Source organism: Ooceraea biroi, chromosome 3 (genome assembly GCF_003672135.1).
Source record: "Ooceraea biroi isolate clonal line C1 chromosome 3, Obir_v5.4, whole genome shotgun sequence".
NCBI classification, from domain to species: Eukaryota; Metazoa; Arthropoda; class Insecta; order Hymenoptera; family Formicidae; genus Ooceraea; species Ooceraea biroi.
Window position 1 is genome coordinate 710,692 of NC_039508.1, and position 16,782 is coordinate 727,473.

The following is a 16,782-nucleotide window of genomic DNA, read 5'->3' on the forward strand; positions in this document are numbered from 1 at the left end:
CGTTTCAGAATTGAATCTATGTTGAACAGTGGACTTCCCTCTTTTGAATGCATTCTTCGAATGTCGCAATCTTTCCCGTATTGTGTGCGCCGAAAGAAAGACTTATTTAAAGAGAAAGTTTTACTGACCTGTTCTGCAGACTCGGTGATAAAGGAATGACAGTACTGTAGGCTGAAATGGGCCCTGGGTTCTCGCGCCAAAAAGCTGAATTGGGCGTGTTGCGGCTCACAAGTCGCATAAGAGATGCGTCTTAACGCGTGCGCCATTTGCACGCACTGCAACAGAAAGAAAGTATAAATCTTCAAGATTTGCTTACCGAATCGTTTCAATATGAAATCTATCTAAAATTGTTGTAAATACAATTTACTTGATATGATGGTTCTTTTTTTCTTTTCTCTTTCTATTTCTCTTGTTCTCTGTTACATTATGAATAATATTTAGTGATCAAAATGATAGTTCGTCAATATTCACATTGAATATAATATTCAAATATGTCAGGAATTTGGTATAAAATTCAAGAATAAAACCAAACGGATTCAATATTTATTTCCGGAATGTATTCTCACGTTTAACTAATTACTCGCTCAGGAGTCGTCAGGAAACTGACTGAGGCATTCTCACATTTTATATCCGAGTGGTTGCTTAGTAACAGAAAGTAAAAGAACACCACCAAACTCTTCGCATATGCCGTGGCGGTAGCTTTTGTCGGAAAATTCATTCAAACATCACTACAAATAATAATAGTACAATATTTTGCATTGGTTTAGTGCCACGAATTTATATTTTCAATTTGTAATTTTGAACTATTTATTGCGAGAATGAAAATTATAATAATTCATTTCAGTGATTCTGACTGACAATGTCCGAATTATTTCCGACGACGAGGTTTGCGTTGGACATAAACAAAAATGATTTACGAGCGTTTTATTACTGCTCTCATCCTGTTGAGTGATTTGAATCAATTCATGAAACGTGTACGCTGCTGCACGCGTATTGTGTTAAGTCCTGTGTAAGAGAACACTAGCATCCTCATTAAGCAGGATATCGCCATAAATATCACTTACATGTATCACGGCTCGTTAGCACGACCGTAGCAAATATCACGCAAGTTCAATCTGAGAGGTTGCACGATGAGATAATTACTCGGTATGCGAATAAGGGTCATTTGCACTGAAATTTCGCTAGAAATATGATTTGGTACAATACATCGCTTTATTTCGTTTTATTTTCATTTTTACTTATTACTTATTGTCAGTATGCTATTCTCCTGCTATATCTTAACATTAATTCAATTTTCAAAGAGTTATTGAAGAGCGTGACGATAATAACAAGAAAATCAATTCAAGTGCCTTGTAGTATTTTTCGTATCTGTTGGGTGATGGCTCGGTCGAGAGCCAAAGAGCGGTGAGAGGCAAAGAGAACGAATAGTTCCCAATTATTGGCCACTCAAGAAACTTCCGACGCCTTTGGCTTCAAGTTTCGTTCTGAAACTTTTAATGATTTACTGACGCAACAGGCTTCATTCACGTAGAGATTCGACGAGTGAACTGTGAGTTTTCACGCGAATGTGATCATTTGATTTCATCTTAATCGACTTCGATCGTAATTTTTGAAAAAGTTCGAAAAAATTACGATAGAAAATCGTTTACCTGAGATAAGAATTAAGAGAAAGAAATTTTTACAAATTTCTAACTAATAACTCTTTCATACGGTTTTACAATGAACATATAGTCGGTGCATTTCTCAGTGGTGAAGTAGCAGTTAATATAAAATAGGGTGCGTCACCGTCACAGTTGCATTCGTCGAATTTAAACGCCGTTCTTGTTATGGGGCGTAAATTTTTAAAGCTGCCTATAAATTCGGTAGCCAGTGCGAATAAAATGCATCCGGCGAGCGGAATCTTCGTTTCCTCGTCGGTTTCCCAGAGATTTCGCCAATATTTCAGCCGAGAGTTTTATATCCTCGCGGCGACACTTTGTGCCGATATTTTATTACTCAGTATCGTAGAATTACGTCAACCGTGTTTACTGTTCCCGCTCGTACGTTCTATTAATATTTATCTGCCTATTGTGTCGCGATACCATGCTCTTGCGCATACCATAAACGTGATACTGATGGAGTTTCTTCGAGCTGCATGAAAACTGATCTTCATGCTGGGAAAGCCATACATTTCTACATTATCGTTTCCGTTATTATTTTCTTGTATTGGATTGTTCAGGTTGTTGCAATATGAGCAAAATTGGAAACCTCAGAATTAATTTAATGAGATACATCGTTGAAATTATTGCAAATTGCAGTAAACTTGCAAGTCTGCCATTCGTGCTACAACTTATACTCAAATTGCGTTGAAAACCGTTTATTCATGAAATTTTCAAGTTACTTCCTCAAAGCAATATTTCCGTCTTGCTGCTGTTATTGCACTCGACTCCTCAATCTCAAAGAGAAACGCGATTTCATCTTCAAGCTTTCAAGATGATGTATTCACTTAAATTCGTCCCTCGTAGTAGGAAGCATGGTAAGAGCATGCGGACGAGCAGAATGGTGATTGAAAAGATGATCGTTCCGTAGGAGCAAATTTTCCGGCAAGGATACTCCGCGATTCTATCAAGTTTCATGCTGAATTTTTCATGATGCCTGCATTTACTCCAAATAGCAAACGTCTACGTGAGAGAGATATAAATGATTCCGCGGTGTAAAAGGCCATTTTTACTTACGTCTCTTGGATGAGTATTGCTTGGATCGGTCCTCTTATAACTGTTGTTCAACCATAATTACAATGTAAAAGACTTCTGCAGATTATTCTATTTTATCATCGTGATACAAATTAATCGCTAATTTGTTGATCAGTCCACTGAAGATTAAACATTAAAGTCCATATTATTTCTTACTTGTCGATTCAAGTCTCCGTTCAAGAATTAAAATTTCATTCGTTAACAATTCGGTTGAGGTACGTTACACGAAATAACTTACGAAGTCGGTACTGGACATCCGCACTGGACATAGTTGCGTAGTAAAGTTGTTACAGTTGTTAGAGGGTTGCATCCTAACGCGAAAGTGGACTGTTATAAAGTGAATAACTATTTCGGGGGCAACTATGTGTAATATCAATCGCTTTTGACGATAAACGACATTCCCGGGAGAATTTCGTCGAGGTTGTCATGTTTCATGGGAGGACGTTGATAAACGTCGTTTTCCGATCTCGTCTTCGCTTTGTCGCCCCTGCAATGGGATACATCGCTACTTTGCGCCGGTTACTTGAATCTGCAACATGCGATCTATTGTCCTGCCTTGAGAATACTCAGGGACGGGAAATTACCAGCGAATCGTGAAATCCGATTGCGAACGTAAAAATATGTTCCGCACCGAAAGACTCATGTCCGCTTTGAAGCCAAGTTTTATTTATGAAAACGTCGAATGAGTGTGCTGAAGAATCGTCCGTTCTTCGTCTTTTAGTAACGCAGATTGAAAAATAAAAATAAAAACCTGTTTGTCATTTGCTACGTCTGAAGCAAAGTTTTACCGCCGCATTGTCCTACTTTCGTTGCGGAATTCTTTTTCCTCCGCATGCAGATTCAATGCGGATAAGCACGTGTTAAATTGCGGAAGTCTCATCTTAGGATATCGTCGCTTATAAATAGTAAGGTTCGCCACAGACGGTACCGAATACATTTTTCAGCCGTAACCGTATCACAGATGGGGAACCCGTAAATGTTTAAAGGATTCGGTTTTGAGTTCGATACCAGTAAAAATTTTAAAACAGGGTTCGGTTAAGCTGCAGTAAAAAATTTTACGGCTCTTGGAGTTTCACGTAGCCTTCAACCTTTTCTGCCAAATAGGATATCGGGGTTGCACGTGAGTGCGCAATTGCAATCAAAGCTGGAAAAATTGATGATCTGATTCGTGTATTAATTTTACTTCATAAGAATGCTCATCTCGCGCGGAAAGACAAAGAAACTAAACTTATTTTTGCTGCCATTACCTTACTCCGATCGTTAAACACAAACGGAAAATTTGCTCGTGGTAGTGAGCGACGTGTTGTCAGTTTTATGACGAATATTGAGGAAGGGCATTCTGTGCGGGTATCATCGGTGGAGCGAGGGAAGAGGGGCGAGCATGCAAAAGGGATATATACATGCTGCAGCGTGAGTGCTGTTTCGTGTATGCACGAGTAAATTCGCAGGTAAAGGATAAACATATCCTGCGATCGTGGCGAATGCAGGAATGTAAAAATTACACGAGCCGCTCGTCGTTGATCTTCCATGGCCATGTGCGCGTTCTCGTAATCGATTCGATTTATTCTCCAGTTTACTTTACTGGCAGCACGTGATTTTATTCCGCGGTAACAACTGCGAGCTACGCGGAGAAAATACAATCGCCACGCAAGCAAATTTATCTTGGATGAATCCCGCACTGATAATCCACGCGTAAAAATCGTTCGCAAACAGGAGCGGGTTGTTTACAGTGCCGTATTACCGAAATGAGCGTTTCGTTAAACTGAAGTTCGCAAATCGACGTCGCGTAATCTAAAACGAGGCGATGTTGGGAAGACACGCGCGAAGGCGGAGTAATTGGTTCACTTACTGCCGCTCGACTGTCGCGAAATCACGGGAGCGTGCACTTCGGGGGTGCAGGTTCGTATAGGAATTTTTTAACGCTCCGTGTGGCAAAGGGTTTAATGGGGCTAAAGGGATGGAGGATCGTTAGAGGCGGCCGGGACTTCTTGGTGCGGCGCGCCGCTGGAACGGACGTATTCGCTCGATGTGGGTGGGCGAGAGATGCGGGAGAGATGCGTATCATCGTCATGGAGTGCTGTTTCATGTATGCACGAGTAAATCCGCAGATGGAGGGTAAATACAGGAGCCTCGCGATCGCGGCGCGGGTCCACACCGGTGGCGCGTTATCAGCTACCCCCTCGATTTCCTCCCTCGCGTGCGCGAAGATCGGCGTCCGTTCGTGATCATCGCGCGTTTAGTCAGCAACCACCGAATCTCTCCGCGCGCGTTTCATTGACATCTTTTGCTGTAATTCAATGTTCATCCCAGGCACACGCAACGTGACACACGCCTCTTCCTCCCTCACTGGAGGACCGTCAAAGGAGAACCAAGGTGGTTTTCACGGGCTGTCGATTTTTCTGACGAATCATACGCACGATCGCGCCAACGGATTTCCCGCGGTGCATGAGTGATTTTAGGATAATCGCTATTTTGTGCAACGACAGCTGAAGCGTGAAGAGATACGCTCAACGTCAGACACACGATACGATAGATAAATTCGGCAACAGGGAGACAGTTACGAAGTTGAAGCATTTTAATTATCATTTTTATTGGACAAGATCGGTCTCGAGTGATCCATATACGTAGTGCAAAATTCGACATCGTATATGATCTAAAAACTTTCCAAGTTTCCACGCTGCTTTTAAACATCTCATGCAGTCACGTGCATAGTCTGCGGAAAGTTTCCTCGTATGTTACAACTCGTAACATGAAAATCAGCAATTACTCGCCTGCCGAATGTGGTACTTCGAATGTCGCTTTATCATTGTTAGACGCGTACTGGATGTCTCTCGAGAAACGTGCGAATATCGTTATAAACGCATTTCAGATCGTGATCAGAAGGCTCGATTCGTGCTGCCAATGATGCAATCTTGTGAATTATATAATACTTGTTCTGCGGAGTAATTAAAAGTTTCAGCCAATTTAGATTACAGATAATTTGGACATCAGGAATGATATAAAAACTGTAATGATAGCGAGTTGAAATTTTGGGAAGAAGATCAACGTTTCCTTTCTCATCTACCATTCTCATCTACGATAAATGTTCCACGAGGCTTTTTTTAAGAGGCGCTTACCGAAGATTGGGGTTAGGGGGGAGGATAGGAAGTAAGGAATTTTTCAGGTAGAAAATTAAAGCGGGAGCTTAGGAGAAGCTCTTGGAATAAAACACTAATTCGAAGGATCGATATGTTCTGTACAGTTGGTGAACACGCGGCGAGCACGGATTGCGCGAGGGTGGTTGGCGCGCGCCGAGCCAACTTCGAAATATTACTGGCAGGGATGCGATAAGGATTACGCGTTCCCAATTAAAGTCCGGAAAATAATAAAAGACGAGCAGCGACGAAATTACTCTCGTTCCGTCCTCCCTCGCGACGCGACGTTTTATATCCGGCGAAGGAGTCTAGATGTTTTCGAGTTAATCCTCGAATTAAGACAAGATGTCACTGAAAGTTTGATATAGAATGATCCATTGCGTTTGTATCGTTGTTTATTTCTTATACCTGCATCTTACGTTACGCAGCTTGAAAATCATTAAAATGAATGATTGAGGTGTCTCGCATGATCGTAATGAATTTTCCACTTTGAGACGTTATGAGCTGGCACACCTTAGACTTAATTGAATTATTTAATTATTCCGCTCACTCGATCGCTCATAATTTCATACGGAAATTCCAGGGACTATAGCGAGAGTGATTCGCTCGGAGGGATACGGGGTTGGCTGAGTTTAGCGTTAAAAGATTGGCACCCCAAGGTTGGTCTGAAAGGGAGGATATACAAAGTATTACGAGGATTATCGAACTCGGCGCTCAAGAACGCGGAAAATTAGGCTTCTCGCATTGCGGTTCAACTTCCATCTTTCTTACCATCCCCTAGAAGACTGCCTCTCTCTTTTCATCGCACGCCCTTTTAACTCCTCTTAACAAGGACCCTCGCGAAGATTTCCTTATGTTTTTGAACCGTTGGCACGTGACGCGTGTGCAAGCAATTTTTCTGTTATCCACGTCTTTCCAGTCAATCGCTAATTATATTTCTCATAACATTGTTTTAACTCATGAAAAAAATGTTTATATTTTTGTTACAAGTTTGACATAGACTTGACGCTTTTAAAGTAATAACTGTAATAATTATTGAAACTAGAAAGAGAGAAAAAGAGCGAAAGAGTGAGAGAGAATTTTACTTTTTGCATTCTGGTGCCTGAAGGTAACGTGACGCAATAGAGGGTTAGTGCAGTCGTGTCCGCTGCAAAAAAGGGCAAACTTTTCGCGCAGAACTCCAGAGGATGAAGCTCCGTCTTGGAAGATGCCGCAGGCAGCGGCAAGCTGGTTTTCTCTAACGACGACCGCATACAAACGCGAAGTATTCTTTCCCGCGAGAGTAACTATATGTGCATCTCTGGTACTCACTTTTCCATCTGGACTGCATACTTTAATCCCCGCAAGCGAGACTATCAGGAGAACGGGCGTGAATCGATCGCTGTACTGAAACAAACAGATCAGAAGTCATGCATGTAGCAGCTGAACAAACATTTCATGGCTGAATATTGATACTCATCCTTCGCGTTTGTTTCATTATCTAAAATCTAAATTCGGCAAAAATTGAGTTTTCTATTTGTGTTTCTACGTATATATATAGTATATAGCGCACATCCGATAAAAGCAAATTCACTTTATTTTTAATTAAAATACACTTGAAAATCGCGTTAGTTATCCATATAAATTTAAGTAACAGAGTTATTTTATGCTCAATCAATTATTGGTCAAAAATTATTCGCGTTTTGATCTGCCATCCTCATTCAGGAAATATCACTTCTATTTTCGATGAACATATCGTGACATGTACAAACTGGAATGCAAAGTGGAGCAAACGATGATACGTTTATAGTTTAGTACATGTTCTTAGAAAGGAGCTGCGGCCGCCTCTTCATTCGAATTCTCCGTTGGAAAGATCGAGCCTTCTGCAACTTTGAAGTGGTCGTCCAATTTCGAAATTGAAAAGTTGGCAAGCTACACAGTGTGATTCGGAGTGGCGGAGGCAGACTCCACGCAAGAATGTTCCCTGTTCCTGGTCGGAGACACAGTTCATTGTCTTGAAAAGCCAAGGTTGATGCTGCCGGGGCCGCAAAAGGGGATCCCCGGTATAATTACGGTAACGCACAAGGCGGTGTGTTCGATAAAGGATGACGGCGCAATCCTCTTCTCCCTCCCCCTGTATCACAATCCGTGAAGTTTACAACTACTTCATTTGTAATATCTCGGTGGTCCTGCGATTTTTATAATTATACGGAATGGCTTCGCGAAAAGTTATACTAAAAAAAAGGGAAACTGCACCGAGATATCGGTTTACGATAATTATCAATTAACAATTTCAATATCTTCAATGTTTTCTTACTCTTGGTTGTTGCTGCTTACAATGAAACGTGATCTGAATACGATGATTTTAATAAAGCAAGCGACAGCGAAAGCCTAATTTAATATATTTTAAGCAGCTGCTAACAGCTTTTTCCAACCCCAAGAGCTCTCGTTTCTCAAGAGACGACAACAATTATGCCTTCTTACGATAAGAATATTCTGTAACAGACAAAGCCTCTTTCTCGTTAACTGTTTCTTATGTTAACTGGCTCTGTCTCCGATAGGTCACAGATTTTCGATTTTAACAATAGTTTTTCACATTATTTCTCTTTTTTTAACATATTTAATTGAGCGATGTATTTTATCGTATGATGAAATATTTCCATTGTCTCCATTGTCTTTCTTTTATTTCCTGCAATTAGATGTAATATGTAGCCTATATGTGTTTTATAATCATTATTTATATTCAATATAAGTATTATTAGAATATATCACACAGTAAAAATGAACTTATATATTTTGCATTTATTAATTTCGAATCTGATTTCATTTAGAGAAAAGTTCGGCTTGAACGAAATAATCTGTCTGAAATCGAAATCTGATCAGTAGAATATTTGCACGCTAAACAGCAATAGGACATTTACGTAGCTCTGCGTCACATGTAAAAAGTGCTTGATTTGTTCGGACCAACTGCTCGCTTACGCGTTCGTTCCCATTCGATAGCCATCAGGAGAGCACAGATGTAGCATTCATGGTGCGAAAGTTTTTCTCTTTATTACACTTTTTCTTCTTCTATCTCGCTGCAGTCATCATCAAAGAATAACTGAAGCGGCAGTACGACGAATACGATACGTCACAGTTTCCCTCGTCATCAGGAACATATCTTCTCATTTTTTTCTTTCTCACAACAAGAAGTATTGTAACACGATGTCGAAGAAAATGAAATGTGCGTATCATCAGATCAATAAGAGCATCATAAAATTACATTCGCTAGATATTATTAAACTATCTGTATTACCTTAAATAAGTTAATAAATTAATTAATAAATATAAAAAAGGTTTATATATATATATACCACTCTGAGAAGTATTGATTTTAGGTAAGATATTTCAAGCAATATCTATATTACTGTTTTCTAATCAAATTGAGATAACAAGAAAACCTCAAACCCTTTGATACATCCGTTTTATGCACCTGGCGCATAGCGCAACATTACTACAGTTGCGCCTTATTACTTAATACTTATTAATTAATTAATTATTCGTATATACGTGCTCATGGGCAGGATTCACGAAAGTTGACGCTGCATCATTACCGCTCTCATTGAGACGGAAACGATACTCGCTGAAGTTTGAGCAAGGTGCACCGCGTGAACTTACGGTTTGTTTAAGGAAACTGTCAGACGTAGTTGCGAATACGCGGAAAAGGCGTGGTGGAAGACTCACCGACCAGCCTCCGGTCCGCCAAGGTCCCGAAAGCAACCCTCATCGCCATACATTCGCCGTTACCCGTCGACACGGTGGTTGCACCGAACTATACGGATGAACGACCAACACGTTGCTGGGTTCACATGCGAAATTTGTTCATCGGTTGGAGAACGACGGCGCGCAAGTGAACTCGCTTGTGTCTAAAACCTTCCAGACGTCCCTCGGGCGTTTCTAGGATCTTCCAGCCGTTTCATTTTCTCGACAAAATCTTCTAGATTCCGTGAACCCGTTCTGTCATTTCCCGTTACGTCACTTCACTCGAATGGCGCTTGTTATCGATTCGTTGATAGACATAACTGTAAACCACAATAATCGGCATGAATGACCTCTATTCTTAGTTATAACGTCGCCCAATCTTCCTCTTGTCACTTCATTATCCACTAGAATTGCTTTCATTCCGCTTCCGTGTCGCTTCCTTTTCTTTCTGATTCTCAGCCCGGTGCCCGTTTATCCCCAAAGCAATCGAATTACGTCGAACGTAAGGATGTTATTCGATTACCGAGGTCGCTCCCGGACGTGGAAAGTAATTTGCAGGCCGCTATTCGATTATCTTTATCATGGCCTGCAATCGGCGTGATCCTTGCGTGTTAATTACAGCGACGTAGGTATACGATGATAATGACGACGAAAACGGTGGCGTGATAGCATAGCAATACTTTTCCGATATTTCTACGGAGAAACAAATCACTTTCGACGAGATGCGAACTACAAAACGAAATAAAAATTTTGAGTTACTGTGTACAATGTTCTACAGAATTGTAACACTAAAAAAACATGAACTCGTTGCGTAAATATTTGAAGATAGGAAATCTTGTAACGGTTACGCGGGATGACTTGTAACGTGGTCGAGAACGAAATTTTCTTCTTTCAACGGGAATAACTAACAAGATTTCAGGGAGAATCCGCCTAAGCAAAGTAGACAGAGGCATGAAATAACGAAGAAGAAGATGTCAAGAGAAGACGTCCGGCTCGGCGCATTTTCCGACGTAATATTAAAGAAATCGAGTCTGTCTGAGTATTTCCGCGGCGTAAACCCTCTCTCTTCTTCCTGTTGTCGCGTGCTTATCTCTTCTTGTCTCGTCTCGTCCCGCGCGTTTCTGATTGTCCAGGAAACCGAGTACGTTCCTATCCCACCCGCTGACGCAATCTTCGATCCCTCTGTGACATATCCCGAAGGCAGTGCCGATACAGTTTTCCAGACCTATGTGAAGTTAGCACCCCATTTTTGAAATTTTGAAATTCTAAAAGTTGTTCCAGGTTGTTCTAGACTTGTTCCAAATTGTTCCAGAAGATCAAATTTATATAATAAAAATTTTTGCGGAAAATTGAAAAAAAAAACAATTTTTTTACCTGGCACCCCATTTTTCGAAAATCAAACTTTTAAAGGTTGTTCCAGGTTGTTCTAGTTGTTCTAAACATTGTTCCAAAGTATTAGATTGATTGGTCAAAACCTTTACGAGATATCGAAAAAAAAAAGAATTTTGGAAAAAATCGTTTTTGGACATTCTTTCCCAAACAAAATAGCTTACAACATTGTCGATTTAGAATATATTTATAACCGTGTAGAACAACTCAGAACAAAAATTTCAAGACCATAGCAACAATATAAGGTCCACTTTACTCTTTAATGGAAAATATTATTTTTCTATTTTCTTGGGTAAAAAACTTGTTCCAGGCTTCCTGCTTTAGAACTATCGTTTTCTCGAGTAGAACAACCGGGAACAAAATTTATACGCCCCGATTCGAAACCTAAGGATGACTTTACTCTTGTACCCTACTCGGAAAATTTGGTTTTTCGCGATTTTCTTGGATATAAAACTTGTTCCAGGCTTCCTGCTTTAGAACTATCGTTTTCTCGAGTAGAACAACCGGGAACAAAATTTATACGTTCCGATTCGTAACCTTACAAGTTACAAGAGTAAAGTCATCCTTAGGTTTCGAATCGGGGTGTATAAATTTTGTTCCCGGTTGTTCTACTCGAGAAAACGATAGTTTTCTGGAACAAGTTTTTTACCCAAGAAAATAGAAAAATAATATTTTCCATTAAAGAGTATAAAGTGGACCTTATATTGTTGCTATGGTCTTGAAATTTTTGTTCTGAGTTGTTCTACACGGTTATAAATATATTCTAAATCGACAATGTTGTAAGTTATTTTGTTTGGGAAAGAATGTCCAAAAACGATTTTTTCCAAAATTCTTTTTTTTTCGATATCTCATAAAAGTTTTGACCAATTAATCTAATACTTTGGAACAATGTTTAGAACAACTAGAACAACCTGGAACAACCTTTAAAAGTTTGATTTTCGAAAAATGGGATGCCAGGTAAAATAATTGTTTTTTTCAATTTTCCGCGAAAATTTTTATTATATAAATTTGATCTTCTGGAACAATTTGGAACAAATCTAGAACAACCTGGAACAACTTTTAGAATTTCAAAATTTCAAAAATGGGGTGCTAACTTCACACAGGTGTTTTCCAGGCCGCACAACGGTGTAGCATTTTTACGTTTTTCGTTCGTCGTGTCGTTCGTCATTGAGAAATAATAGCGACAGAATGCGCAATCAAAGCATAAATGAACAAAATGTGATTGACATTGTATTAAGATCCAGTATCTTAATTACATTAAGCTAAATTCATCGTACTTATCAGTAGATTTACGAGGAACACCCCGTAAATTCTGGACTGGCGTTATTGATCGTCAAAAAGCAATCGATTGGTCGTCCGTCGAAGCTAACCACAAGTCGGAGGAGACTTTCGATATGACTTCAAAGTAATCGCTAGATGCGATAGACAGGAATGGCTCTTTAAACAGAAGGTGGGCGAGGGCTTGTTTTAGCGGATCATCCAGTTCCAATCGGTCGTCAACGTAATCTGTCTGGACCTCGGGGCGTGGGCGGCGCTTTGCTACCACTTTGTTTCTGAGAGACAACGTTCATCCTGGCGTGGATCTCGTTGGCATCCGCAGCTACGCGGCCTCGTCTCCTCTTCGATCCATGGCGCCGACAAAGATGCCCTGGATCACCTCGGTCTCAGACATCAATCATTTGCGCGCTGTCATCGAAGATTGAATTTCGGGCTTCTGATAATCCGCCAAATTGCGACCTGTCAGATAAAATTTCGCACTAAGATAGTCTCGAGTCGAACCTCGTAGAGTTTCCGTGTTTTATCGCCTGTAGCGCTAACAGATAGTAGATCCATCTGCTGCACGTGTGTGTGAAGCTGGCGTATCATTTCGCGGAAAATCATTAATTATTGAGAGTTCTGGCTCCCTTTTTAATAGTTCTAGAGTTCCTGATAGGTTAAACACATAGTTCTGGCCATTAAAGCGAAAAAATCGCATAGTGCAAAGTGAGACGCCAACTTCACGCAGCGTCTCACTTTGTCCTGCGACAGTTTCCGCCATAATTCCGGCTAGATTTTAAAAGATCTACAGTTCTACATGAGTTCTAGAAAAAGTTCTAACGAAAAAATTTTTCTCATCTTTTTATAATTATTAAAGCTAAAAAATGTTTAAGGGAATGACGACTGGTTAATTTCAGAGAGTTCTGTGCTTTATGAAATATTTCTCGTGTAGTTCTGAACATATTTAACCATTTTCCAAAGAGTTCTGAATGCAAACATTAACAATTATTTAATAAAAAATTTTTATCCTCCGAGAAAGACGTATCTACGGAGATATATGTGAGACGCTGGTCGATTTTCGAGAGTTCTGCTTATTCTAAAACAGTTCTCGTATAGTTCCGGACATGTACAATGCCTTTCCAAAGAGTTCTGATAGGAACAACGATTAGAAAATTTTTTAAACAATTATTTCGCCCAAAGAGTGGACGTTTTCGACTTTACCAGTTAGACGCTGGTCGATTTTCGAGAGTTCTGCTTATTCTAAAACAATTCTCGTATAGTTCCGGACATGTACAATGCCTTTCCAAAGAGTTCTGATAGGAACAACGATTAAAAAATAAAAAAAAAAATTATTTCGCCCAAAGAGTGGACGTTTTCGACTTTACCAGTTAGACGCTGGTCGATTTTCGAGAGTTCTGCTTATTCTAAAACAATTCTCGTATAGTTCCGGACATGTACAATGCCTTTCCAAAGAGTTCTGATAGGAACAACGATTAAAAAATTAAAAAAAAAATTATTTCGCCCAAAGAGTGGACGTTTTCGACTTTACCAGTTAGACGCTGGTTGATTTTCGAGAGTTCTGCTTATTCTAAAACAGTTCTCGTATAGTTTCGGACATATCTCCGTAGATACGTCTTTCTCGGAGGATAAAAATTTTTTATTAAATAATTGTTAATGTTTGCATTCAGAACTCTTTGGAAAATGGTTAAATATGTTCAGAACTATACACGAGAAATATTTCATAAAGCACAGAATTCCCTAAAATTAACCAGTCGTCATTCCCTTAAACATTTTTTAGCTTTAATAATTATAAAAAGATGAAAAAAATTTTTTCGCTAGAACTTTTTCTAGAACTCATGTAGAACTGTAGATCTTTTAAAATCTAGCCGGAATTATGGCGGAAACTGTCGCAGAACAAAGTGAGACGCTGCGTGAAGTTGGTGTCTCACTTTGCACTATGCGATTTTTTCGCTTTAATGGCCAGAACTATGTGTTTAACCTATCAGGAACTCTAGAACTATTAAAAAGGGAGCCAGAACTCTCAATAATTAATGATTTTCCGCGAAATGATACGCCAGCTTCACACACACGTGCAGCACACATGCGTGCGACAATATTCCTGATAAAAAAATGAAAGCAACGTTTTGAAAAATTTGTAGTATGAATTATATTTAGTTAAGATACACGGGTTTACAGAACAATTAAGCGGCGTACACGCGCCGTTATTTTTTCCTCACTCCAACGCAACGCGACAGTTGTTTCGTGAGGAACCCAGAAGAGGAGTGACCTCTCAGGACGGAAGCTCTTCATCGGATGACAGAGCAATTGACATAATGAATGCAATTTCATTCGCAGCAACACAAGGACAGTATGAAGAGCGTTGTTACCGGTCGCGAACGGCCGACAGCGAGGGTGGTGTGGTGGAAGGGATGTCACAAGGGCACATAAGAGGAAGGAAAGCGGTGGCGCGGAGAGAACCGGGGACAAGAAAATGGGAAAAGGGCAAAACGGTCCGACGGCCGGTCGATCGCGTTCATGTTATCGGGAATGTCGCGTTGATGTTATTATTTACGACGTCGTTAACAGGCACGAAACTTCAGATCGCGCGTGCACGCGCGCGCACATTAATCCCTCTCCCCATTAATCTTTATCCCCCTGCGCGCGATGGTGCCCCTCATAAATATGGATTACGGAAATGCGTATCCCTACAGTCGCACTTGTCTTCCAGGAGAAATAATCGGTATCGTTTCGTTTCCACGGCAATGTTCCCGACACTGATTCTCGAGTGTCGCAGGCCGACGTTCGATCGTTGGAGACCGGATGCATGGTGGGATTCAAACGGACTAAAACGTCGCGTTTTCCATATATAAGAGGGACCCGCCGTTCGCCGTTCGACAGTCCGCCGAATCAGGAGGGGTGCACCAACGGGGTAACCGGTGATATTCGGAGAAAGCCGAGGAGGTTCGAGGAGATTTTCGAGAGCTGACCAGTACCCTCCACAGTGCCCGGGAGGGCACGACGAATTCTCCCCCATTTGCAATGGAGCCAGAATCGAGAGCTGGTCTAATATGCTTTAACTCTCCGCCGACGAGGACGGCACGACGCGCGGATGGCGGACGCGACGAGGAGAAACGGTCGGAAGGACCGGCGTTGGAACGACGGCGGCAGGGAGGAGGAGAAGAGGAGAGCACACGGCGCTGATGGAACTCACAAATATTCATAATAGGAAGCCGAAGAAATAAGCTGACCCTGCAAACAGCCACTCGTTGCCATCGGCGGGTATTTCGTGCTCGTTAGAAAAGACAGAGAGACAAGCGGCAGACGGAGTCGGGGGATGGGGGATGGAGAGGGAAAGTGCGCTGAAGGGGATACGGTTTTTATCTCACCCCTCCCATTCTTCCTTCCTTTCATTGAGCCTGAGTCCCGGGTCGGTCCGGGGATACATTGAGTTTCTCTTCACGGGCGAATTTCCGGGGAAACAATACTGAACGTTTATAGTCAATTAACAGGCGGAGGAGATTCGCTCTTAATACGCTTCACTCTTCAACGAAGCTTCGGGAATTCCGCGGGTATTAAGATAAAAAGGATGAACTGACGTTTCGAGACGTTTTGAGACGACGTCGCCGCGGCAACGGGCGTTTCAGAAGAGCCGAAGGTTCTCTGGAATATTTAACCCGGGACGAAATCCGCTTCCCCCGCGATGATGGCTCCACGAGGGCTGCATCGCGAAAGGAAACGCGTACGATCGTAGTTGCGTAGCATTTAACGAATCCAGATTAATAAAGTCTCGCGCTTATAACGAAAATAATAACGTGATATTATAACAAGCTTAACGCAAAACAGTACGCGGCGATTAATCGGATACATTCATCAGGCGTAACTTTCCGCTAAACGATGTTAACTATTTGAAGCACGATACCGTGAAGAGCGTATCGCTCGCTATTTTGAGGCAAAGCACAGGTGGCCACGTACTCAAAGGAACAAATCATCAGCTACAAAGTACCGTTAATCTCTATAAACGTACCGTGTGCCGTGCACATTTACTCACATGTGAGCCATTCGGCGGTGTTTGGTGTAATACTAGCGGCTATTAAAACTTTCTAAAGACTAGTTACGCCGCATTACATGCGTACCGGGACGCGAAACACCGAAAGGAATTCCCTCGGAAAGAGGGTTGAACACGTTCTTTGATTTATGATCCATTCGCAGCCGAAGCACGAATGATGAAAGATATGCTCTTTGCGGCAATTTGTCAGTGAATACGAAATTCGGGTAGACTACAACATATTCTTCTTTTCGTATGTGATACGCTTTTATATGCCTCCGTATGAAGTATGCATGCTTTCAACCGTTCCATCTAGGCGCGTCTGACTCTGTTGTTTCAGTTTCCTGATGTTGCGCAAGAATTACATAATTCAAGTTAAGTAAATATAATTTCAATAAATAGAGTTCAAGATCTAACGAGCGCGCATTTAGCCTGAAATATCATTTAAGCACATTAGACCGTGATTTGTTAATAAGTGGGCAACATTCAACGCTCGATCATTCGT

General features: G+C 41.1%; 1 protein-coding gene across 2 annotated transcripts in view; it reads right to left on the reverse strand.

The window, feature by feature from the left end:
• LOC105277503 (tensin-1) overlaps positions 1-16,782 on the reverse strand; it is a 43,612-nt gene that overhangs the window by 20,433 nt on the left and 6,397 nt on the right. Inside the window, exons 2-3 of one of the 2 annotated variants that reach the window (XM_020031049.2) lie at positions 7,178-7,252; positions 129-275 (exon numbers count right to left, since the gene is read on the reverse strand). In XM_020031049.2, coding sequence (XP_019886608.1) covers positions 129-266 — 138 coding nt within the window. In that variant the 5' untranslated portion in view covers positions 267-275; positions 7,178-7,252. The remainder of the gene's footprint in view (positions 1-128; positions 276-7,177; positions 7,253-16,782) is intronic. The other variant, XM_026968198.1, reaches the window with a different exon arrangement.